Genomic DNA, 25,104 nt, shown 5'->3' with positions numbered 1-25,104 from the left:
CCACCTCTCCTGGCCTGTTTCCCCACCCATCAAAGGAGGCTCTGAAAATGGCCCACCTGTCTGGAGACAGCAGGTTGAAGCGGTGTCCGCCCTGTGACGTGGCAATTCCACCCCCAGGTGTCTGTCCACTCAAGAGGAACTGCCGCAGACAGACTGGAAACCTCTCCAAGGCCCCTTGAAGAGCAGGGGGTGCAAATCCCGGCGGCCTGAGGTCCTCATGGTGGAGAGCACGCAGTAACGTGGGGAGCGTGGCCACGGGGAGAATTATGCGTTGTTTGTCTGAAACTGGACTTTAACTGGGTGCCCTGGATTTTTATTTGCTAAATCTGGCATCCCTACACCCTGTTTGTGGAGAGGACGTGGGCCTGGAGAGGTGGGGGGACGGGAAACCAGGTCTGGGCCGAGACTCCTGTGGCTCCCGGGGCCTCCTGGGCTAGGGGCTTCTGGCGCCGAGAGCCCGAGCCCGGCCTGGTCGGGAGTGCCGTGCGGCCAGCGTGACTGCGGTCAGAGGCCCTGGGCACCTGTGGGAAGCCCCCTGTGGGTGCTGGGTCCCCAGGCGGGACCCATGCGTGGGCCAGGCTGGGCCTGAAGGCTCTGAGGTAGGGCCGGGACGGAAGGCAAGGAGTTAAGCCTGGACCTGGGCCCCCCCCGCCCCCAGCCTCCACGTCGGGGTTTCAAGGTTGTGTCTGAGCAGCTCCCTTGCTGGGGAGATAATCTCGGCTTCTGGATACTTTCTCTCCCCTCTCCGGGGCGGATCCGGAACAGTTGCCCGGCCATGGGAACTGCCCTCCGTCCTCCAAGGCCACGGCATAGACGGCGCTTCCCAGGGCACCCTTGGCCTTCCCGGGACCCCCAACCCGAGGAAGAACTGTGGCTGCTTTTTTCAGACTGCTGACCTGGCAGCCCCACCCTGGCCACTGGCCCAGAGCCTGGGCCGCTGGGCTTGTCACACAGGCTTGCACGCACACTCAGCCCTGCCCACCGGCCCTGGGTCCGGACCCCAGGCTCGGCCCAGGTCCCCGGCCCCCGCACGGTCACTGCTGTCCATGACCCAGGGGCCGGGGGTCTCTTTCTCACAGGGAGCTGCGCCCCCAGGTTTGGGGAGGGACCTGTCACCTTCAGGCTGCCCCCCTCGGTGGCTGCTGCCCATGGCAGTCTCCTGGGCCCCCAGCCGGCTGACCCACAGGCAGACAGCGCTCCTCAGGTCAGCTCAGCGTCCCTGACCCAAGGCCCCTCGGGGTCCCCGCAGGTACCGAGGGCCCCTTAGTAGAGGCCTGGGGGGTCAGTGAGGGGTGGGGAGTGCTGCGGGTGAGGGCACAGCCTGAGACTGGGCACCTCCTGCTTCCCTCAGCGCTGGCCCCCGCTCTGCTGAGGAGGAAACTGAGGCCCAGACCAGCAGGGGGAGCCTTGCTTCCCAAGGACAAGAGCAGCCTAAACCGGAACCAACATCCTCTCGGCTCCAGGCGCCTCCCAGGGGCCCCTTCCCACCCTCCTGGATGGAGAAGCCGCCAGACTGGGCCAAGGCGGTGGGAGACCCCAGCTAAGCCACCCCGGTGGACTCGCTCCGCCCCTGCCCACCCCTGGAGGGGGCGGGTAGGGCTGAGCGGACCCTGGATCTGGGGAAGGGGCTGACCTGTCCTGGCTGCCAGGCTAAGGGCCACACTGGGGGGCATCCTGAGACCCCTCCACTCCAGGCAGCCGTGGGTCACAGAGGAGCGCCCAGCCCAGAAGGTCAGAGCCGGGGCCACAGGCGGTGGGAAGAGAGGGGGAGCCCCGGGGGCTGAGTGTGCACGCACATATGTGTGAGCACGTGTGTGAGGACCTGTGGGTTTGGGGCTGTGACCTCGCAGTGGTGAAGGGGGTGCGGGGGCCAGTGAGGAACGCTTGGTCTCTCCCGGGGCCTGGCCTGGGAGGGTGGGCTTTCCTCTGGGAGCCCAGAGAGGGCTCAACACCCACCAGCCAGCTACCCAGACTGGCTGCACCCAGTGGGCGGGGTGGGCGGTATGCTGTCCTCTGGGGCCAGGGGTCTAGGGGTGGGGCCGGCAGTCCAGGTGACTGGCAGTAAAGGTGTCCAGACATGCCACATCCCCACCCAACCCTGCACTGTCCCTGCCCACCCTCCTTGGCCTGCGGGCATGCCCTCTGCCTGGATGGCCACTCAGCTGACTTGAGGGGTGGAGTGGGGGTCACGGAGGGCAGGTACCACTTCATCGCACCGTGTGGCCTGTTACACTGCAGGGACAAAGACCCCCCCCCAGAACACCTGGTGGACGGCAGTGGGATCTGGGCCTGGGGTCCTCACGCCTCCCCTGGGGTGAGGCCAGGGCTGCTCTGGCCCCTGGACTCCCAACAACCCTCTCCTGGACGGTTCCATTTTTGCTGGTGGGTGAGGCCCAGCAGGGCTGGAGGCCAAGAGACGGATCAGGCCCACGGCTGCCTCGTTGGCTGGTTCTCTGAGGGAGCTTCTCTCTTAACAAGTGTGTCCTTTTCAGGGTCTATGAGGGGATGGGGCAACCGGGACGGATGTCAAGCGTATGTGGGGCGCAGCAGCAGGCCTGTCTCTCTCAGGCGACCTTGTTAGAGCCATTATTCTCATTTTTTTTCCGATTACAGAACAACATGTTGCTAGGACTGCCAACAATACAGAAGTGACCATTCTGCCACCCAAGGGCCATCGCTGTGAATCGTGTGGGTTTCCGCCAGCCTGTTCTCTGGGCATCTTTTTACCACTTTCAACGCGTGAGCCACATCCCTTCCAGGGCAGCTTCCCCCCACCCCCAACCCCGTGGCAGCGGCAGGGCCGCCAGAGGGGCCTGGAGCCCCAAGCCTATGGGTGCTGAGGGCCTGGCGGCCCTCGGGGCAGCAGCCAGTCATTGTCCCAACATGCTCACATGTCCTTTCCTGCGTCTTCTCCGTGCCTTCATTTCTAATCTCAGTCAATTGCAATCTGCTTTGCTTAATTTACTACCTGAATGTAATCACAACTTTGAGCTAAACAAACTCTGTGTTCTGGCTGAACCTCTAAGTTAGTTTTATGGAAGCTCCCCGTCACCAGTTCACTTCTCACACGTTTTGTGTCTAGGGTGTCTTTCCCTGAAAGGTGTTTTTTAGGTGTCACAGCATATTTAATACACGTGCAACGTTAGGCCGGCTGCTGTACCGCACAGCTCAGAAACAGTCTGGCGAGCTCGCTCAGCCGCAACGCCACGGGGGAGCCGGGAGCCCGGGGCTCAGCCCCCACCAACCCCGCACGATGGCTCCAGGGCCCTTTGGTTGAGCACCCGCCCTCCCGTCTTCTGGAACTCTCTCTAAACATGCCGCGTTAGTGATGCCTGTGATGTCGGGCCCACCAGCTCTGCCTTCCAGGTGCCCCTGGAACCTGACTTCTTGGGTCTTCGCTGCCGCATCCTGGTCCTCGTCCCCCAGGGCTGTCAGGTGCCTCGCTGCTGCCCGGTCTGCACCGGCCACGGCGGCCCTGCCTGAACAATGCCAGCCTCCGCCTCTCAGCCTCTCAGCCCCTCTGCCCTCCCCGCCCCGCAGCCCCAGTGCGGAGCCCTGCTCTCTGCCCAGGCCCCTGTATTGGCTGCTCCTCTGTCTGAACCGCCAGCCCCTCATTTTCTTCATGCCTTTACTCGGGAGTCAGGCGTGGTGGGCTTCCGTGGCCCCCACTCCCACACGTCAGGCTCTGTTTTCATCTCCCCACCCGGCTCTATTTCTAGGGGGAGCACCCCTCCCCCACACCAGGCCTCACATTTCCCTGCTCCATCCTGCCCTCAGGCTCTCGGCCGCTGGACAGCGCGCACAGGAGAGGGTGGTGGTTCCTTGCAGGACTCACAGCAAGTTACCACTTTTGAAGGAAGGTCGGGAAGGCGCACTTTCTGTCCTGGCCACGCGGAGTCGCCCTCGGGCCAGCCCGTCGCCGCTCCTGGGCAGTGTGGGCGCGGCTGCCCCGGGCACCTCCACTTTCCCATTTCACAAAGGAGGGTGGGGAAGCCCGGGCTGCCCACTGACCTTGACCCACCCTGGGCGGACGGTGTCACTGCTGGGCCCTCAGGATCTCATTTACACCTCTGTGCCTCCTAAGATTTTTACCTTAAAAATGTTTTTTAAATTATGAAATATTTAACACGTGCAAAAAGATCTGTCAGACGACGCACCAGGTACCCAAGCGTCCACCTTGCGCCCACGGGGACACTTAACAGGCCTTGGGGTCTGCTTCCTGGGCTGGGGGGAGGGCAGCCTGGCCTTAACCTCCCCGTTAACTACCAAGCAGTCTGTGTGCTGCACAGTTCACAGCCGGAGAAAGCTGGAGTGACCTAAAACGCTCAAACCAGAGAGTGGCCTTGAGTCCGCAGCCAGCAACGGTGGGAGCACGACGGCGGCGGCGCCGACGGGACGGACCAGCGGGCGGCCTCTTCACGTTTTTCCAGAGAGAGCCCCGCCTCTGCTTCTCCCCCGGGACCCAGGCCTGAGCCAGCTCTGCCCGTGACCCAGCAGGACTCAGATCCACTGCCCGTCACACATCCCCCAGGCCCACCAGCCAGGGCAGGGGCCTCCCTCCAGGGCCCCCGAATCAGGCCCAGCCGGTGCGCCCCGAGCCCGGCCCTACCCGCCTGCTCCTCTGCATTCCTGCCCCTGCTGGTGGCACAGCCCCTCCTGAGCTCTCCCCGCCTCGGGTCCCCCGCTGAGCCCCCTGCCTGCCCCCAGCCCCAGCCCTGGGCTTAAGGCCCTTCGAAGCTGGAGTAGGGCTGGAGTAGGGTGGGGGTTCTGGCTGGGACCCCTGCAGGGGCCACCTGTGGGCTCGTCTTCAGGCCAGCCATCTGGGGCCCGCCTCTGGCCCCTGCAGCTCTGCACCTGCTCCCAGGTCCCTGTCAGGGCAGCCCTGTGCCCTGGGCTGTGTTTCCCAAGCTCCATCCCCTGTCTCCAAAGCCCAGCCTCCGGGCCAGCCCCATGGCCACCTCCGCTGGTGAGCGAGCATATGGGCACTCCCTGACACACAGGCACGTGTGTGACGCGCACAGCAGGCTCCTGCTTCAACAAAGGGCCAGCCAGCCTCCCACGTGTGCGCGTCTGGGTGTCTGGCCCTGGAGCACAGTGGCAGCCCCTTGCTGTACCCTGAGGTGGAGGGAGGCTGCGGGAGTCCGCACTGCGCCCAGGCTCCTGCCCAGCTGGCAAGACACTGAGCTCCGGGCTGCGGGAGCTCACCTCCGTGGGCCTGCCAGCTCCTGACCCTAGGAACCAGCAGGGGCTGCTTGTGGCCCGGAACCCCGCAGCCGGCAGTCTGGAAGACCCAGCACACGGATCCTGCGGTCCTGGCTCCACAGGCAGGGCCGCTACCCCCACCGCAACGTGCTGCCCCCCTGGAGGCTGTGTCCAGGGCAACCCTCAAGAGATGGCCCCGTCCAGTCTCTCCTGGAGGCAGGGCCCCTCCCGGGGGGAGCAGGTCCTCGGCCTTGGCCGTGCTTCTAGGGAGCTCGAGCCCCGATTCTCTCCGCAAGGGCCTCGGAGCCCGCCCTTGGAGCACCATGGCCCTGACCCGGGCTGTGGGGCCGTGGCCGCGCAGTCTGACTCAGGGAGGATGCAGGCTGACTCAGAGCTGGAAGCAGCCCTGAAACCCTGACAGAGGTTTTCAGCTCTGACACCACTTCCTGAAACCCCGCAGGGGCCCAGGAGCGTGAGTCAGTGGGCGGGGAGCAGAACCAAGGCTCCGGGGTGCCCCCCAGCCTGGATGCCAGGACACGGAAACCAGCAGGATACAGCTCCTGTCCCCACCCCCCCGCCCCCTCAGCGTCTGGGGCACCTGGCCACACCCGCCCACCACCCTGAAGTCCCCGTCCAGGGCCAGGGGCCCCACGTGGCCTGGGTGGGGCCCGTCGCACAGGTCCTGGCTCCCCTCTGACCCCTCGGCCTCCAGAGCAGAGCGGGGTGGTTACCACGAGGCTCCGCCGGTCCCCACAGGCTCTCTTCAGGGCACACGACCTCCCAGCGAGCTGTTTCTCCGGGGTCCTCGGGGACTTCAGGTGAGCTGACAAGCAACGCTGCCGCCCCTGGGCCCCCACCGCACACAGCACGCCGCAGACCCTCCACGTTCACAGACACAGTGAGGACAGGACAGCTTAGGGCCTCCGGGGAATGGGACCCAAGTCTTCACGTCCAAACCAGTCTCAGGCGCGGGGGAGCCACACCGGCCGGGAGCCCTGGGATGCGCAGCCGGGGCGGGCCCAAGCCTCACGCTCGTGGGCACACTCTCTCGGGCCCCCGCGGCGCTCTGAGCCTGCTGGACAGCGTGCGGCCACACCTGGAAGCACCTGGTCTGAGGGAGTTCTGTGTGGGTTCAAGGTCCGAGTCTGGTGGACGGGGAGTGTGGCCCCTCTGGCCCTGGGAGTCCCTCCGTCACCGGGGCTGGTCTCTGTTGCACGAGCTCTCCAATTCGCTGGTCCTTCAGCTTCACCAGGTGCTCCAGCCTGGCCGCCTTCATCTGCAGGACCTGCAGGAAAACATACGTCCCTGAGGGACACGTGTCCACCCTCTGGGGCCGGGCAGCTTCAGCCCCGGGCTACAAGGCCACACAGCCAGTGGTCAGACCAAAGGCCCTCAAGTGGGGCACCCTGGACGGAGATGACGTGGGTCCCCAAAATGAGCCTGAGGGACCCAGGGTGATGGAGGGCAGGACGTGAGAGGGAGGGGCTGGCTTCCCTCCCCCATCCGTTCCAGCCTACTCCTGGGTCCTGCCAGCTGCAGGTTGAGACTGGGAGACTCCCGGCCTATCCCCTCTGCAGCCCCTACCTGGCCCCGGGCAGGTCCTTGGAGCACGCCTGCTGAGGTATGGTGCAGCGCCACGTGCAGGGGTCACTTCTGAAGGGAAACAGCCAAGAAGACGTTCCCGGGAAGACTGACGGTCGGGAGGGACCGCCCAGCGCCCCTGCTCAGCTGTCCTGCCTCGAGTGCAGCCGCTGGCCCTCCTGAGCCTCCTTCCAAGGGAGGCCACGGCGCAAGCCTCCCCTTACTGGGAACACAGAGCCCGCCTCCCTCAAGCAGGTGAAAAACAGAAGAGATTTCAAAAAGCTCATCCGCCCCCTCAGTGCCGTGTCCAAGGACAGATGGCTCCAGCTGGCCGAGGCAGGGGGTCGGCCTCTCAGCAGACAGACCCCTCCGAGGACCCTGGGCAGGGTGCACCAGCAGGCCCGGTGTGCCACCACCCCATGCGGCCTGGCCACACCTCTCCCCAGTGACAAGCTGCTAAGGGCAGGGGCGTCCTGAGGCAGCACGCTGATTGAGCGCGTCCAGTTCTAATTTCAGTCGCAGGAGGCTCCGGCCTGGCCCACCCAGGCCCCTGGGCGGCTGCTACTCCTCCACGGCCCTCCCCCCACCTGCTTTATCTTACATCAGTGACAGTCACGGGAAGGGCACTTAACTGTGTCACCATCTTAAGTGGCAGGTGAACTGTTTTCCCCTCTGGGTTTTATAAAATACAGCCCAGTTGGCAGCTGCACAATGCGGCGCGGAGTGGCGGTGGGAAGTTAGGGGTGCCAACAGCCCCGCCCCGCACACACAGCCAATAACCCGTCTACAGCTTCACGGTCAGTCCCGCACCCTGGGTCTGCAGCACACACAGCGCAGCGCCGTGGTGCGTATCCACTGAAAAACACACACGCCATTCAAACCCATGTTATTCAAGGGCCCATGGAAGCCAGGGCCCCCTGTGTTAGCCCAGGGGCCAGAGCCATGGCGATGGGCGCGAGGGCTGCGAGGGGCCTTGCTGAGACTGCAGCTTCGTTCCTACCACGGCTTCCTCTCTGCTGTCCAACACACGCAAACCACACGATGACACCACTTTCCTGCTTCCTCAAGAAAACCGAGTCAAGATCCGCGCAGCCTTCAGGAACCGCACTGTCATCACAACTCCTCGGTCCCTGAGGCCCGACATTGTTCGGCCTGCACACCCGCCCCACCCCCCACTGTCTTGGGCCCAAAGATGCAGCCTGGGCTCCCAGGGGGCTGGGGGAGCACGCAGTGGTCGCTGTGCGGCAGTGAAGGGACCTGAGTATCTCCTGAACCCAGGAATGCTGGAGACCTTTGGTGAGAGAGAGGGGAAGAGGCTGCGTCCCCAGAACCAGGCTGCGCCCCCAGAACCAGGCTGCATCCCCAGAACCAGGTGTGCACCTTAGGGATGTGCCTTCTCCCGGACCCGGCCCCACAGCCCCTGGGCTGCTGTCCAGCACATCTGGGGGCATTGCCTGTGAGTCTGCAGCCTCTGGCTCGTGGGCCGCAGGGTTTGATGACTGGTGAAGCTGGGTGGTCAGTCTGTGGGGATGGGGGCTTCTAGGTATCTTCGGAGCGTCCTGTATTTAAATAATCAAACTAAACGTGGGTCCCCGGTCAGGGGCCCTGCCTGCCCCCCACCGCCTCACTGCACACCAGTCCGAGCTGCTTGGAGGGGCGCCCAGGCCTGTACCTTGACTGCCTCCTGCAGCGTGCCCAGCGCCTGCTTCTCCTCCAGCAGCTGCTACAGCCCAGGGTCCACGTGCTGCCAGGGCTCACCAGCTGGGCCCTGACTGAAAGGCAAACCTGGGGCCTTCGGCCCGCGGGCCAGCGGAGGTGGGGCTGGGCGGGCAGAGGGCTCAAGATAGGGCCCACCCTCTGTGCCCAGCAGCCCGTCTCCTCTGGAGCCCTCTGACTCCCAAGAGCCTCCGCCCTGGAGGGCGCTGAGGGGCTCGGCAGGCCTGCAAGATAAGCGGACCGCCAGCTCAGGGCCTCCGGCTGGGAGAGGGGCACACAGGGGTGTGGTGGGATGGGGGGCTGAGCCCACACAGGCAGCGCCACAGGGGCACAGTCGGGCCTAACGTGGTGCCCAGGTGCAGCCCTCAGTGCCTCTGAGCGGCTTCCCCGTTTGGAGAGGTGACCACTGAACGCTGGCCACCCCGCACGGCCTGTGGACGGGGCCCGGGGGCACCCACCTGTCGGGGGTGGGGTTGGCCATTACCAGCGTGTGCAGAGGTGGTGAGCCCCACCCATGGTCTGTCAGTGTCGCCACTGGAGGCTCCTGGGTCCTGCAGAGGATTCAAACGTTGTGCAGGGAGACCGCCGACACGCCTGCCTGGGCCTCCCAGTCACAGACAGGGAGCGGGGAGGGGCTAGCTGGGGGGTGCTGGGCCTGAGCACTTCTGAAAAGGGAAGCAGACGGGTCAGGCTGGAAGGGGCCCTGGCCTGGGGCCGCACCAGCAGCACAGCCAAGACTTCACTGCAGTCTGGGCCCCAGGGCCATGGGGACCCGGGGCTCCATCCCCACTTATTTCCTGGTTTTACTCTCTGGCAGATAATGAGCTGACGTCAAAACACAGCAGGTTCCAAGGCTGTACAACGGTACCCACAAGTCCAGCCCTGCCGGGCGGGGCCTCACCAGCCTCCACCTTATCCCTCACTGCACACAAGACCGGCTCGATGGCCCCAGGCGTGTTGGCCACCACCTTGCGGATCTCCTCCTCCGAGACACAGAAACCCAGCTTGTGGAGGACTTTCCTGCAGAGGAAGCAGGGTGCAGCCCTCAGAGCAGAGTGCCCTGCAGAGCCGGGCAGCAGGGCTGGCTCGCCTCCGTGCAGGGGCGCTGGGACAGGGGCACCTGCTTGCCCTGGTACCCACAGAGACCCGTGGCCATCTCGTTCCCGGCCACCCATCAGGGGTCACAGGATACATGGTGCCCTGTGCCTTCAGACCAGGTGAGTCCCATCCTGGGCCACCACCTCCCCGATAAGTGTCCCAGGGACTCTGCGGAGGACGCATCCTCTTGCCCGAGTCTCCTCTGTTCTGGGCGGAAGTCCTGCCAGCTCACCTCCAAAGTGCTCAGAGCCTGACCTCTCACCACATCTGCCTGCAGCTGCCATCCTCTCGCCTCTGGGGGCGGGGGCAGCCCACCCCACCTCCACCTCCCGCAAAGTCCCCTCTCTCCTCAGAATAAGTCCTCAACCCTGCCACGGCAGTGACCCCCCCCGCAGGCAGTGTCCTCCGAGGACCCTTGGTGACATCCCCTCCCCACTGCAGCCCCACTCTGTTCACTGTCACTGCCTTATGGGTTCTGCCTCGTTGTCCCTCATGTGACTTGTCACAGATGACACTGGTCCCATCTCTTCATTTATCTGTCTTCCCCACAGACGTACAGCCCCACGAAGGCAGGGGCCCATGTACTGCTGTGTCTGCTGGGCCTGAGCAGAGCCTGTCACCCAGAACTGTTGGCGGGTGGGTGGGTGAGCGACAGTGTGGTCAGCATGATCTGGACACGCAGTCAGAGGGCAAGGCTGGTGCCCTGCTGAGCAGGTCTCGAGCTGTCCTCTTGGCGGGGAGCCCCCAGGAGCCCCAGGTTGGACTGGACAGTGTCAGGGAGACTCACAGCAGGGACACAGCCTGAAAAGTTGTCCCAGGGGTTGGGAGGGGCTGGGGGGAGGCTGCCCGTCCAGGCCAGCCTTGGAGAGTGAGGAGTGGGGCCCCAGCAGAAAAGGCAGGGGGCGGAAAGCCCGCCGCGAAGCCCTGCCCGTTGAGCTTCTGGTCCGTGTTGCAGGTGGGGATATAGCTGTGCAGGTCCACAGCCGGGGGCGGAAGAGCTTCACAATCTCGGCCGGCATCACCGGGGCAGAGCAGGCAGGGGCGCGAGGTGAAGAGTCCTTGGAGTCCTTAAGTCATCCGTCATCCAGGGCCTCCGAGGTGGATGCGGACAGAGAGAAGTCCTGGAGAGCACCCGCAGGGGTGTGGGCGCCCCAGGGGAGAGGGCTGTGAGAGCCGGCGGGGTCAGAGGAGCTGCTAGGAGACCCCCAGTCTGCCCCATCCTCCCCCGGGGGACGCGGGGTCCGGGGGCAGGAGGAGTTCCCGTGGCCAGGTCGAACACATAACCGGCCCCCCTCTGCCGCATTCCTCCTCCTTCTGGGGCCATCGAGGCAGCGCCCCTCCCACGTCCTGCCCACTCCTTCCAGAGGCCCCTCACGCCCTGCCTCTGGGGCCTTCTGCATTTTGCAGGGAGTCCCGGGAGTGGGGACCCTTCCGGGGCCGCGGCCCTTGCCTGGCCGTCCCGACTACCGGCTCATCTCTCTCAGGGCTCTCGCTGGCTGGGAGGGATGACCGCTGGGCTCTTCCCCTGAGCAGAGAGCGCCAGGACCCGGCTGACAGGCGGCGGCCCTGCGGCCTGGACAACCAGCGGTCACCCCGGCCCCCGGGCCCCGTCGTGGCCACCGCCCCGCCCTCACCGCCGTCGCTGAAGTCCCAGGCCAGGTGGCGCTTGTGGCAGCTGAGTGGCAGTGCGTCCAGCCAGGCGTAGAGGCCACAGAGGGCGCCGGGCAGCAGCGGCGGCCGGGCCAGGGGGGCTCAGCCTGGTGGCGCCCAGCGTGCCAACGCCCACCATGGAGCCGGGAGGGTGGTCGGGCCATTACCGGGAGACCGGAGCGGGGTCAGAAGGGGAGGGGCGCCAGCCACCTTGGGTGCTAGTGGCCTGCTCCGCGCGGGCGGACCAGGCTGCTTAGTTGAAGCAGAGGAGGGCTTACGCTAAAGTCTAAGAAGAAAAGAAGGGGGAAGTTTGACCTTACCCATTTACAGTAGACTTTTATTTTAACAAGGGTCGGACCCATAAATCTTATAAATCCCACATTGTTTCGCATATGCAACATTTTCCACCGACCTCCCGTCATTTAGAATTTGATCAATAATTTAATTGTAGAATACAGAAACTTCATTAAAGTTTTCAGCCCTACTGAATGTGCATCTGAGGTTTCCAGAGACCCAGACAGGATACCAGTGGCAGTCTGGAGACACACGTGGGTGAGGAGGCAGTGGCCTGGTCCCCGTTCCTGAGGTCAGGACAGCAGCCAAGGGCCCGACCGCGGAGTCCTGGGTGGAGAGGGCCTGGGCTGTGACCATGGGGTGCTGGCCATGAGGAGTTGGCTCTTCCGCTAGGACTTTTCACAGTGGACCCAGCCCTCAGGGAGGGGGACGGAGGGCCTGGGGCCAGGCAGCTGGTCTGTCGGTGCTGGTGGCGAGGTCACATGACCACAGGCAACGTCCAGACAGGTGCACAGATGCCCCCCAGGGTGCTTTGAGGTCGGGCCCCATCACCTCCTCTGGACTGGGGGTTTCAGGGCAACCTTTGGGCCAACAACTCCCTTGGAAAAGGAAGAAAGAACTGACATTAAAAACCATCTGCTACAAAGAGCACAACTGAATCTAATTTCCTTTTACTTTTCTTAAAATTTGGATCCTCAGTTCATCCAATGATATGACTGCGCTCAGAGCTGAGTGAGTGGAGACAGCCCGGGTATTAACAGCTGATGCTTTATCAAGAATAGACTTCTGTACTTACACTAGTGGAGAAAAAGACACCGTAACAGCTAGAAGCAGCAGCAAGCCCTGAAAAGTCATCTGACAGAGTAGAGGGCGGATGTTATACCCTCTCAGGGCTGGGCCCCAGGCAGCCAGCTGGGGAAAGACAGCTCGCTCTGCCCGGCCAGGCGGGCACTGCCCTGGGTGTGAGGGCCTCACCTGAGTGGGTCCAGGCTGGGCCCCTCCGGCCCTGGGCTTGACGGGTGGCATCGGTGGAGTGCAGGTTGGCCTGACGACCTGGAAGGAGGCAGACACAGCTGATGGCCAGCGGGGCCAGGGCACCGGCTTCCCAGCACCTTCTAGAAAGTTCCCTGGGTCCTCTGCTCTGCTCCAGACCAGCCTGCACGTTTCTCTTCGCTGAGCTCTCCACAGAAAAGTGCCCCAACCCCCTCCCCACCCACAGCTGCCACTGCCCCGAATGGAACCCAAATGTGGCAGGGCCCCCATTCCTGGGCCCATCGGCTTATCTCACTGCCCCGCCCTCTTCCCTCATCTCCCCCCTCCCCCCTCCCCCAACATTACCCAGGAAAAGCTCTTAAATTGCCAGAATGTGGGTCTTTGGAAGCTCTAAAGCAAAGGATCCACTACTGTAATTTGCATTTGTTTGCATCTCAGCTTTCCCGGGGCCAGGGCTGGAGTGGAGAAGGCAGGCCTCCGGCAGGGCCCCTGCTCAGCCCAGGCAGCTCATTCCAGCGCCAGAGGGACAGGGTGGGCCCAGCACACGGAGAAGGGCCCTGCTGAGCAGAGGGGGAGAAGTCGCCTGCACTTTTCTCCCCCAGCACAATTCCCTGGCTGCCACCATTTCCTTGGCCAGAAATCTCTCTGCCCAACCCCCCTTCCCTGTTTGGCCTGTCAAAACCCCTCCTAAGACTTTTTTACGGACTATTTTTGTAACTTCACTGTAACTCTAAAATTAATTCAAACTAAAAAGCAAAAAATAGAGAATGTCCGTTAAGCAAACGCCACAGTAATGGTTGTGGTAGGCGAGATCCACCCATGGAGGCACCGCGGGTCAGTTTAGGAAGTAACCAGCCGGGCATCGCTCCAAGTATCCCCACGACATTAACTACTAAGGGAAGACGGGCCCTACAGAGGTTTAGAGCCCTGCAGACACCACTGCAACCAAGTGATGACTCCACACCACCCGGCGGACAGGCTGCCGCGGGGCCCCCCAGGCTCCTGGTGGGCTGAGAGTGGAGCCTGGGTCTCCCTGCCTCACAATTCGCCAGAGCAGGTGACCTCCCCGCCGGCCGGGAGGTGCGTGTGCCTGTCCAGAGGTGCGCAGGATCCTCGGCAGTACCCACGGGGCTACCAGCAAAGGAGGGGACCCGCCAGGGCCAGACCTCAGGACAGGCAGGAGGGCCTCCCGAGCGAGCCCAAAGGCAGGGGGCTTGCTGGGGCGCCAGTGACTCACATTTGGGAGAGACCCTTCCCAAACCCCTGAAGCCTCAAACCAAAGGGAGCACTACGATGGAGCCCACAGCCCCGCACACCCCCGTGCCCCTCCCCGGGGGGTCCTCTCACCTGCTTGGCCTTCAGCACCGGGAGGGGCTTGGTGGGCGGAGCAGGTCTGAGCTGCTGGGCGGGGAGGAGCAGTCAGGACCCCAGTTCCCCTGGGTTCAGTTCATGTCGGCCCCCTGAGGGTGCAGTGGCCACCACCCCAGGGTCCCTGGCCCACCAAATCCAGCCCCAGACCCTCCGCCTCCCAGGATCTGCTTTATGCCACCTCGACGGCCCCTCTGCCAGCCCCACACTCACCTGGCCCGGGGCCTGCCAGGTGTACACAGGAACTGGGGACGGTGAGCTGGACGTAGCGGCTGGAAGCTGCAGGAAGCCGGCCGTGAGCCTGGGTCTCAGGGCGGCCACCTCCAGGGAGCCCTGGCTTCGGAGCTGCCCCCACCCAGCTGAGGACCCAAGGTTCCGGCCCCTCCCAGAGTGGGAAGAACGAAGCCCCGTGTGTGCACAGGGGGCGCCATCCTACCCCACCGCTGGGCAGGGCCCTGAGTTATGCTCCCTTCCCACAACGCTGGGGATGCACAGAGGTGCTGCATGGCAGCAAGGGCGTCTGGGCCTCAAAACCGCCCTGAGGTGGACCTTGCAGAGGCCTCGGGCCTCAGATTCAATTCTGTCACCAGCTGCTGCACGTCCTCGGACCACTCGTCCTAAAGCCTCGTTTCGCCTCTAAACGGCGGTCGTGGTGGCCACTCTAAGCCCCAGGGGACCGCATCCTGGTCTGAGCTTTGGGGTGGCCTGGGGAGCCCGTTGGGGATGCCTGGTGCTTACAGCAGGGGGTGGCCACTTAGGGGTCACTGCGGAAGCCGTGGGTTTGGGCGGCTGGCTGGGGTGGGAGGAAAGGCCTGGCTCTGGGGGGCCCTTGGTGGGAACCGGCGTCCTGTGCCCTTTGTGGAACAGAGGGTTGGAGAGACCCATGGCCGTCTTGGGCGCCACATTCCTGGGGAGAAATAAGATGGGTCAGTGTTTCCCGGCCTCAGGATTCAGCCCAGGGACTTGGGGCTCCTGGGCATGGGAACTCTGGCCTGGCCAGAGGCCCACTCAGCTGCAGCTGCCTGTCGGGGTGCGCCAGTGACAGCCGCGCGCAGAGGGCGAGGCAGCCCCATGTGTCCTGGCCCCATTGGCTCTGGGGTCCAGGTGGGCCCGCCGGAGGTACTTTGAGGCCACTGGGTAAGTGTGTCCTGCTGCGGCCAGCGTGGGGGTCGAGGTCTCCCCAGAGTGGGCACCGGGGACACCCAGAGCCCAGGGCAGGCTCAGAGTGCAGTGTCCACCGACGGCGGTGGGCCAGCGCCCGCTGGGGTGCAAGGGGGAGACGGGGTCCCCTCTGAGTTTCCACATCACCAACCTGTCACCACAACCCACACCTGCTCCCGTGTCAGCGAAGGCAGGGGGCCCGGAGTGCGTTCTCCCCTCCAGCAGTGCGAGCAGGCGACTCGCTCTGCACACACGTGCTGACGCTCTGCAAGCCCAGAGCTCGCTCACCTCCTTCGGACGGGGCTCCGGGCTTTGCGGTAGATGACCACGCCTGCCAGGGTCAGCGCCAGAGGCACCAGGAGCGCCACAGGCACCAGCACACCCACCAGGAGGCTCCTGGACGCTGTGGGGACACAAGAGGCCAGGTGCCACCAGGGCCGGACGTGCCTCGAGGCAGCAGGGGCTGGGAGGGCCCTCGGGCAGCTCAGCGCCTGTCCAGGCCAGCCTGGGGCCAAGGAGGGGCCTGAGGAAGGTGCCCCCTCCTTGGCCACGCCAACAACCCCGAGCCCTGGGCCCCCTGCGAAGGCCAGGGCCATCTGAGGACCCTTGGCCCTGAGAACCGGTACATGACGCCAGCGCTCTGGGCTCTCGGGGGACCAGTTGGAGGGCTTGGCGGTGGGCGGCCCCAGGCCCTCAGTGACATGGGTGCAGCCAGGCCAGGCCCTGTAGGCCTGACCACTGGGGAGGAAGACACTTGTGGGGGTGGGAGGCCCCGAGGTTCCCGGGCCCGGAATCGGGCGGAGCACCCAGCAAGGAGCTGGCGCTGTCCCACGTTGCCCCTGCAGCCCTCCCTCTGGGACGGGCCCCCCTTCTCCTGTAGGGCCGAGGCGGGGACTCGGGATCCCGGTCCCCGGCCCGGACCTGTGGGGTCCGGATGCCGGGGGCTGCAAGGCCAAATCTTCAACATGCCCCTCACGGTTTAGGGGCACACACACGGCCTCCTTCTCGGCCCCTCCCAGGTGGCCTGAGAAAAGGTAGGACCCGCAGCCAGATCCCCCTGGGCTTGTGAAGTTGTGTGAAGGCGCAGGGCGGGGAGGGCCCTGCCTACCTGTGCGCACGTTAGACAGCAGCTCTGCGCAGTAGGGCGGGGCCCAGCCCGGGTGGCAGTGGCACTGGTCCTTGTGGTTGCACACCTGGGGGACGACCAGGCATCAGGGCCTCCAGACCCCCACCTGCCGCACCGCCCAGTGCCCACCGAGGCGCCGTCCGCTCTGCTGGGGCCCCTACTGACAGAGGACAGGCTAGGGGTCCAGGATCGCCACCACCCAGGTTTCGTCAGATGTGCTGACAGCGGCAGCCCCTCCCCGGGTGAGGGAGGGTGAGGGAGGGGGTGGCTCTGACGGGCTGCTGTGGGCTTTCTGCGCAAAGCAGGCATCGCCGCAGGACGGGCAGGGCCACTTCGGGGCAGGCTGTCCTCCTGAGCTGGGGGCACAGGAGGGCACTGCCCCAGGCCCCCCGGTTTCAAGCCCTCAGAGCTCTGACCTCCCCAACGTCACAGCACAGGTTACTAAGAGCTCAGAATAGGACACTTCACATCAGACCGGCCTGGCCCACGTGTCCCCCGGCACCGTGACTACCCCGGGCTTCCGTGTCTACACGGGACGCCCAGATCCCTGTCAGTTCCAGCCTCGGGAGGCCTCAGCAGGCTCCTGGCACAGTCCCAGGGCACCAGCCTCTGCCCTCTGTTTGTCTGGGCTATCCTCAGCACGGCCTGCACATCTTTCAAGCCCAAAGGGCTGGTGGCAGGCTATCCCCTGGGCCCACGTACCCCATGGTTGCTACACCGGGCAGAGCAGTTTCTGGATCTGTAGACACGGAGGTCCTGGCAGAAGCCTTTCCAGCAAACCTGGAGGGCAGTGGGGGTCTCCATAGGCAGCCAGTCTAGACCCCTGCTTGAAGCACCCCCGCTCTCCACCATCAACCAGAGCGGACCCAAAACCTGTGTCTGGGCTTCGGAGGGGCAGGCCACAGCCTTCACACCCCCGGTGGCCTCGCCCGCAGCCCATCTGCTGGCCGGCCTTGGCCACAGGGGGAGGCATTGCTTGGCCAGCCCTCTGCTACCACCAGGGCCACAGAGGACTGGCCCCACCCATCCCCAGAGGGCTTGCAGGACAAATAGTCTTCAAACCCATTAACTGAGAAGGGTCTTCTCCCACACCCCCCAAGCGCCTTCCGAGTTTCTCCCCAGAACAGAGCCCTCCTCCAGACACCACCGCCCTGCTCTGGGCACCGTCAGCTTGCCCTGGGGTCCAGCAGCCCGACCGAGAGGCACGGCTGGCCCACCTGCTCCTTGCCACACTTGGTGCCTTCTGGCACTGGCTCGTACGCGCTGCTGCTGTCCTGGACAAGAGCCTGGCAACCACCTGAGGAGGAGGTGAGGGTGCAGGAACCCCGCTCCGGGGGCTTCTGCCCCCCCGCACAGAACAGAGTGCCACACCTGTTGACCCTGAGGACAGAGGGGCGTGCGTGGAGCCAGCTCCGCGGGGACTCCGGCTCGGTGCTCACAACCGTGCTCAGTGCACCAGGAGCTGTGGGTGAGGCCCTGGGTCCACCAGCAGGGGTCCACGGCCCAGCCACAGTGACCCGCTCTCCCAAAGGGCAGCATGCTCTGGCCTGGGGGTCCTGCAGGGCCAGGTAGGCCCCCGGAGAGGCCCCTGACTCAGCTCCCGGACTCCTTTGTGCAGAGGGCTCTCTTGGTGGAAACATTCCGTGCCCTGGACCCAGGGGAGTCGGGCCACGGGGGGACGCTCACCTGCCAAAGTCCAGGGGGATCCCGCTCCTGCAGCCTGCGGAGATGCTGTAGCTGTAGCATGTCTCCACGGCAACCCGAGCGCCTGCGGGGCAGGAGGAGGTCAGCGCTCCGGCTCAGGACCGGCAGCCACCCTGGCAGGCCTGAGGGTCCCATGACCGGGGCCCATGCCCGCCTCACCTGGCCCCCACAAGTCCCGGCACCTCTGGGCCACCGTGGGGCAGGCCCCGTTGTAGCAGTAGCCCCCCGGGCAGGGCGTGCCGTTCTCCCAGAAGGCATCCTCGGGACACGCGGGCTGCCGGCCGTCGCAGTACTCCCCGAGGTCACACTGGTCCTTTGCAGGGCGGCACAGCTCTCCGGCTGGCTTCACCTGGTTCAGCAGAGCCAAGCTCACCGCGGGAACAGGAGGTCCCCAAACACCCACGCCTGCTGCTGTGCCCCAGAACCCCAAGCTCACCCTGCACTCGTGGCAGCAGGTGCCGTGGGCACACTCGGCCCCCTGGGCCAGCAGGCAGGTGCTGGCATTGCAGCAGGGGTTCTGACAGTCCTGGGGGGCGGGGGCAACGGCAAAGGTCTGAGCGGGCTGCACACTGGGCCGGCCCCAGGCCCTTCCCTCGGGTGGTCTGGTCACTCCCACCCACGAGCCCTGCCAGTCGTTTCGGTGCCAGAGGACAGGAGGTGTCGCTGTGCATGCGCAGGGCACCCGGGGGTCAGGAACGGTCACCCCAGCCGTGGATGGGGACCAGCCCCCCATGTGGGCGGGCAGGAAGCAGAGGGTGGCGGCGGGGCCCGGCCCTGTACCTGGGGGGCGCCGCAGTCGCACTGCTCCCCACGCTCCACGAACCGGTTCCCACACACGGGGCCGCCCACCAGGCGGTCGGGGTCCGGGGCGCCCACCAGGCAGGCCGTCCGGGGCTTCTCCACGAACGACTCCAGGTCAGCCCGGCTGCAGTGGCTGAACTTTCTGGGGAAGTTGGAGCTGTGGGGAGGGGAGTCCCTGTCATCAGAAGGGTGGGTGGGTGGGTGGGGGCCCGCCGCCGCCCGCGCCCTGGGACCCCCCTGCTGGGCGGTAGGCCCTCGGGTGGGCTGGCTGGGGCCAAGCCTCACCCGAGGCTGGCCGCCATCACGCAGCCGCCGCCGTCCCGCGGCACCGGGCAGTAGCAGTCCTGGATATTCTCGTCGTGGTCCATGCCCAGGTTGTGGCCCATCTCGTGGGCCATGGTGCTCGCCACGCCGATGGGGTTCGGGCTGTGGTCCTACAGGAGGGGCCATGCTGGCTGGGGCCACTCTGGTGGCCAGTCTCCCGCCTGCCCCCAGCAAGCTGAGGGGCTCGGTGGTGCCTCCTGCCAACATCACTTTTTCAAACCTAAAGCGTCAGTGTATCCTTCGGAAGAGGCAGCTGCTCAGGTGTCCATGGGACAGCGTAGGGACCAGCAGGTGGACCTGGGTCCTGAGGTCCCCCCTCGCAGGCCCCAGCTCAAGCTCCGATCCCCACTCCCTTTCCCCCCACCCCCAGTGGCCAGCTCCAGCCTCTGTCCAGCAAACCCAGCTGGATCCCCCGCACCTGGTTCACAGCTCCAGAGTGCTGGGAGCACATGGTGGACACCTTGGCCAGTCCCACGGTGGTCCCTGCGAAGTTGACCCCGCTGGGAAGGAGAACAGTGTCTGCACGTGGACACCTCGGAACCCGCCTCCCCTGGGGGCGCCCTCGTCTTGGCGCCAGCGCAGCCCTCCGCCCACTCACGTGATGAACTGCGCGTTGTCGTGCAGGTGCCGCCCTGCCAGGTCCTGCACCCGCCAGGACAGGAAGTTGTTCAGCGTGGTGTCAGCCTGGGTGCTGACGTGAATCTTGTCCCCACTGTTCCACATCTCCAGGCCCACGAGCACCACGCGGAAACCGAGCTCCTGATAAAGCTGCCAGAGGGCAGGGAGCCCCGAGGGTCAGGTTCCAACGGTGAGGCCAGCGAAGGGCCAGAGGTCCCCCAGCGTCCGCTGCGATGGGACAGGTCACGAGGGCTGGGGCAGAGTCCTCGCCCCCCCATCACCTGGCGGATGGTTCTACTGGCAGCCGGGCGCCCCCCATGGCCAGCCCTCTCCTCCTCTCCAGGTGCCCCAACAGGCCTCTACGGCCAGGGTTTCTGTTGGGCTGGGTGTGTGCTGCCGCGGGGTCCCGGCAGGCCCTGCTGAGAAGAAGCCCCCAGGGCGAAGCGGCCCCCACCTTGTCCACGTGGTTGACCACCTCCAGCACCCGCTGGCGCACAGCCTCTCTGCTCCCCAACCGCTGGAACTGGAGGACAGCAGACCCTCAGCTGCAGCCTGTCGGCCCGTCTGCACCCACCAGCCCCCTGCCCCCGCCCCCACCCCAGGTACCTCTGTGCTGTCCGTGACCACAAACAGCTCCACGTAGTGGGTCTCTCGGGGCACTGGCCAGTTCTGAGGAGTGGGGACAAGAAGCCGGTCAGCCACGCAGCCACAGCCCACCTGTCCTCAGCCCGTTTGCGCACACTGAGCATCCCCAGGCCCCGGAGCTGGCCCCACAGTGCTGGGGGAGCCTTGGTGGGAGCTGGGGGTGGGGCTCTGGCGCAGACTAAGGAGCTGGCTCTGCAGCCAGCGCGCAGCCAGGCCCAGGCCCACCCCAGCCACGGGGGCAGCAGGCAGCACCCCCCGCTTCGCTGGGCACTCAGGAGTCTGGGGATGCACGGGGCCAAGCGGACGGGGAAGCAGCCGGCAGGGCCTCCCCTCACCCGGGGCCTGAGGGCCGCCGAGACCCGCGGCCCCAGGATGGTCTCCAGGGTGCTGTCGTTGACCCCGCAGGTGCCGGCCTTCTGCTGCAGGTGCTGCGCCTGGTACAGCGCGTGTTGCCCCTCTTCCCCGCCCCCATCCAGGGGCTCGATCAGGTGGACGGTGGAGCCGGCCTGGAAGAAGCCCCTGAGGCAGAGTGAAGGCCACGGCTCTGGGTTAGTGAGGGACCCCAGGGCAGCAGGTGCCCCCAGCCACCCCCCTCCTTGGCCTCAGTTCACTTCACTGGAGAGTGAGGCAGTGCTGGCCCCTGAAGTCCTGACGCACCCTGCCGGGTCGGCAGCACCCACCTGAGGCCGGCGCAGGTGCTGAGGCTGGCAGCGGAGCCCTGGTGCCCCTCCACGTTGCCCTGGTAGAAGCAGTGGTCCTGCAGGAGGAGAGTGTGAGGGCTCCGCTGCCAGTGCCCACGCTCCCCGCACTGCCACTGCCGGCCTTGGTGGGGGGTCACCCGGGGGCCACACCTGCCTCCGCAGCTGCTCTGTCACCTGGGAGCCATCGGCGGCCGTGTAGGTCTCCACGTAGCCCGAGCCCACCAGGTCCCTGGAGAAGAGCCCCCGTGATGCTCTGGGCCCCGCCTGCCTGCCACAGCAGCCACCTCTGGCGTGGAGGAGAGGCTGGGCCAGGGAGCTGGATGCCCAGGACACAGGTGTGCTGGGGGCAGGGGCGGGAGCAGGCTGCAGGCTTAGGTCCCTGCTCACCTGTTCTTCCGAAGGTGCAGGGTGAAGGTGTGCCCTCGGGCCCCCAGGACGTAGCTCACACTCTCCGGGTACAGGCCCTGAGCCGGGAGAAAAGGGAGGGGTCCAGACAGAGGGGCCCTGCCCCAGCCACGCCCACCTCAAACCTGGGGGTGGGTAGCACTGGGCCAGTAGGGGGAGGCGGGGCCTCGGGCCGAACCGGAGGCAGTGGGCAGGTGGGGAGCTCCACCCGGAACCGCCTCGGGTGCCTCAGGCCTCGGTTTCCTCACAAGTCCACACAGGGAGAAGGAGAATGCCCCTTACCAGGAAGCAAGGGGAGGGGGGACACAGCCCCTGACAGGCAGCCTTAGAACCCAGGCGGCGGAGGTGACGCGCCCCTGTGAGGCCCCGCCCCTTCCAGCCCAGGGCCCGACTGGCGGGGCGCCCCAGCCTGCAGCTGACCCCTAGGACACCGTGCGCTGTGCCCGCACCCCGAGGTCAGGACGGGGCTGTCCTTGACACACACTTGGGCACATGCAGGCGCACACGCTGCAGGTCCCAGGAATGCCCCCAGGCGCCCCGGGGAATCCCAGCCCGGCCCCAAACGCCCGCGAGGCGTAAGCTACGCGCCCTGCTGAGCCATCCCCTCCGGTCTCGGTCTCGGAGGAGCCTGACTAATCGCTGGAATGAAACTGGGGAGTGGCCGCAGCTGGCGGAGCTCCTGAAAAGAAGACGGGGCGGCCCGAGGCGGGGCGGCTGCGGCCCTGCCCAAGGGTGGGCGGGACGGAAGAAGAAGGTGAGGCCTGGGGGGAGGAGGAAGGCGGCCCAGGCAGAGACGGCCCAGGTGGGTTTTGAGCTCCCCAGGGGCCTGCCCGAAAGCCCAGAAGCCCGCCTGGCCCTCAGCCCCAAAGGCGGCCCCTCACAACTCGCTGGGCACACGGGGAGCTATCACCCTGCTCACAGACAGAAACGGGCTCTGAGGGGCCGGGGAGGGACCCCCAGGCCAGCCTCCGGCCCAGGCTTACCAAGTGGGAGGGCAGGGCTCGGCGGGTGCGGGGTGCTGGCAGGCGCCGGGGCCTCACCACCTCGTACTGCTCCACGTGGGGCAGGGTGGCCCTGGGGGCGACCTCTGCAGGAGAGGGGTGTCAGCAGGGGCACAGGGCACCCTCCCGCCCTGGGGGTCCCTTCCCAGCCTGCTGTGCGCCGGCACCTCCTCTTGGGGAATCGCCTGGCAGCGTGGGGACCGCAGACTCTGAGGCCTGGCTGCCCAGCCCAAGTGGGGTTCTGCGTGAAAAAGGCCCCAGGACCCCCGCCCTGGGTGGGGTCGGGCAGACTTGCGCCTGACAGTGCCCAGAGACCCCACTCAGCGCCTGCCCTTCCAAGGAGCCCACCAGGCTGCCTCCCAGACCCTGGGGTGACCCGGATGCCCCCTCCCCCTCAGAACGAGGACACACACCGGCCCTGGGCGGGGGCGCGGGGGGACGGGTCTGCCCGTCCAGTGCTTAGAGCTGACATTTTTCATCCCAACTAATCACGTGACTGCATCTAACGGGGAACTGGCAGCCCTCTTCCGCAGGGTTCACCCAGTCCAGATCTAGAAGCTGCCCTGTATCCAACAACAGACAGCACGGACCCAGCCCAGGCCCAGAGGTGGAGACCTACTCCCCAGGTGACTCTTTTCTCCTTCTTTCAAGGTGTTCATGGTTGTGTCTCCGTAACCGCTATCTGGCAAACCTCCCGGAGTGAAGGCCATGCGGAGGGCCTCCCCCATAAGCACCCTCCCCCCCCCGAACCCCAGGAGGCTCTCAGGAGCGAGGGTGGGGCCAAGGCCAGCAGCACAGTCAGTCCCCCCAGAGGAGAGGCAGGTCCCCATGTGGCAAACAACCCCCTGGGGTGCCCCCAACCCCTCGGCTCCAGGCCACTGCTCCTCGGCCCTCCCCTCCCTGCCAGGCTGGGGGGTCCCCGTGGAGGTGGGCAATCCCCGCGAGGCCCCGGAATGGAGCCGAAGCAGCCAGGTCCTCCACCCTGCTCTGTCCCAGCCGGTCCCCACCTCCAGCACAGGAAACGCCCAGGTGGCCGTTTCCCCACGCACTTCCCTTTTGAAGGTTCTGTGTGTGCACCGCCCGGGGCATCCCCGCCGACTGGCCCCCCTCTGCGCCGCCCTCTGCGCCGCCGAATCCCAGAGACCAGCCCAGAGCCCCCCGCAGGGAGCAGGGGGCCAGGCGACCGGACCAGCCAGAGCCAGACGCCTAGCACTCACTCACCCCGTAGCCACAGCGCAGCAAACAGCAGGAGCCCGAGGCCGTGCATGGCGGGCGGCGCAGGCGGGGTCCGGATCCGAACCCACGGTTCCGGGGGGGCCGGGGAGAAGGTGCTCCGTGCTCAGGCGGGCTCTGGACCTGCCCTCGCCTCTGAGGCTCAAGCCCTCGCGCCCCGCCCTGCCCTAGCGACCAGCCCCCTGCCCGAACGGCCAATCAGCCCCTCGGGGCCGGGAGGGGCTGGGCCTGGGCACCTGAGGGCGCGTCCCGCCCCCACCCCGCCTCCCCGGTCTCCTTCTGGTCCCCTGGGGCTCCTGGACAGCGTCCCGTATCCAGTGTTCAGCACACAGAAGTTTTGTCAACGTGGACTGAATTAAGCAGGGCAGGTGGACAGACTAACCTGGGCCACTCCTGCAATTGCATCCCCCATGCACATGAGGAAACAGGCTGGGGCTGCCGGGGCCCCGCTGGGGGTGGGGGTGGGGGTAGAGGCCCTGCTGCGTGTGAGGCATGCGCAAGCTCCAGCAGCCCGGGCTCCTGAGGCCTCACTGGGGAGACTGGGCCCGGGGAGCACACAGGTGGGGCTGCTGGCCAGGTGCCGGGCAGCCGCCTGGCTCAAGGAGCAGACCCTGCTCTGTGGAGAGGGCAGATGTGGAGGCCCAGTGGACAGCCCTGGGATGTGGTCGCTATGGGCCAAAGTCTGCAGCTGCCTGCCCGCTGCTGCCCCCGGCCCCCAGTTTCTGCCCGCCCTGACCTGCCCTGCAGGCTGGGGCCACCCCACTCTGGCCTGGTACCTGGGGACCCAGGCTTCTTGCAGCTGAGCCGGCCGGTGGCACCCCAGCCTCATTCTGGACGTGCCCCTGGGAAGGCAGGACATCAGAGCATATCAAGGCCTCAGGTGAAAGGGTGTGGTGCCCACAGTGGGTCCAGACCAGAGGTCAAAGTTCAACAGACCATGATTTCCCCCACAGTGAACAGCAGAAAAAGGAAAACAAGGCAGGATGGGTTTGCACACACTTTGGGGTATCTCGGGCGTGGGTGACAGAAGCCCCCAGGGCCAAAGTGAGCAAGGGGCACAGGCAGCTTGTGTCCCTGAGCCCAAACATGACCGTGTTTCACACAACGATGCGTGTGAACCACCCCAAATCCTCCTGGCCATTTTATTTCTCTTTTTTGGTATTGCGTGTTATCTGATAGCAGAAGTTCAAAGGCTTCGTGTCCCTATTTGGGCAAAAACCCCAGCTGCCAGGACTACACACCCTGCTGACCAGACCTCAACAGGGAACTCGGCAACAGGGGCTCAGCACTGGCACCCCCCCACCCCACCTACAGGACCAACGTGGCCCCACAGAGCCCCCCTACCACAGAGAACCCCTCCCCAAGCCCACAGGGCACTCCCCTCCCGCCGTCAACACCTGCGACCCAGAGGTGTCTCCTCCAGGAAAGCCCAATGCCCAGAGCCAAGGACAGGGACGCAGGGCTTCTGGGCCTCGGGCCAGGT

General features: G+C 65.8%; 2 protein-coding genes across 4 annotated transcripts; both read right to left on the bottom strand.

The window, feature by feature from the left end:
- Nucleotides 1–6,013: 6,013 nt before the first annotated feature.
- Nucleotides 6,014–11,386, bottom strand: LOC308620294 (uncharacterized protein; the record flags this gene model as incomplete). Its single annotated transcript, XM_081239744.1, is given in 11 exon segments — nucleotides 6,014–6,556; nucleotides 7,960–8,074; nucleotides 8,164–8,304; nucleotides 8,412–8,506; nucleotides 8,638–8,760; nucleotides 9,306–9,678; nucleotides 10,385–10,580; nucleotides 10,583–10,664; nucleotides 10,730–10,911; nucleotides 10,980–11,340; nucleotides 11,342–11,386. Coding segments are annotated over 11 exon segments (1,935 nt in total). The 3' UTR covers nucleotides 6,014–6,334.
- ADAM8 (ADAM metallopeptidase domain 8) lies at nucleotides 11,324–23,749 on the bottom strand. Of its 3 annotated transcripts, none has more exons than XM_081238774.1 (24): nucleotides 23,610–23,749; nucleotides 22,371–22,474; nucleotides 21,370–21,446; nucleotides 21,133–21,211; nucleotides 20,962–21,038; nucleotides 20,617–20,800; nucleotides 20,243–20,305; nucleotides 20,091–20,159; nucleotides 19,617–19,786; nucleotides 19,437–19,518; nucleotides 18,980–19,128; nucleotides 18,674–18,851; nucleotides 18,330–18,419; nucleotides 18,053–18,242; nucleotides 17,876–17,957; nucleotides 17,407–17,569; nucleotides 16,892–16,969; nucleotides 16,172–16,256; nucleotides 15,352–15,466; nucleotides 14,641–14,809; nucleotides 14,116–14,181; nucleotides 13,882–13,935; nucleotides 12,517–12,594; nucleotides 11,324–12,140 (listed from the first exon to the last, which is right to left on the bottom strand). In XM_081238774.1, exons 1-24 carry the CDS (start codon nucleotides 23,653–23,655, stop codon nucleotides 12,090–12,092), a joined length of 2,499 nt encoding a protein of 832 aa, XP_081094900.1. In that variant the 5' UTR covers nucleotides 23,656–23,749; the 3' UTR covers nucleotides 11,324–12,089. The 3 variants fall into 3 exon arrangements, with proteins under 3 accessions (XP_081094900.1, XP_081094901.1, XP_081094902.1); XM_081238775.1 differs by having other exon boundaries at nucleotides 13,882–13,932; XM_081238776.1 differs by having other exon boundaries at nucleotides 18,053–18,236.
- Nucleotides 23,750–25,104: the final 1,355 nt, after the last annotated feature.

This window comes from Mesoplodon bidens (genome assembly GCF_964165515.1).
Source record: "Mesoplodon bidens genome assembly, chromosome: 1".
Taxonomy (NCBI): Eukaryota; Metazoa; Chordata; class Mammalia; order Artiodactyla; family Ziphiidae; genus Mesoplodon; species Mesoplodon bidens.
This window is presented reverse-complemented; position numbering and strand designations above follow the sequence as displayed.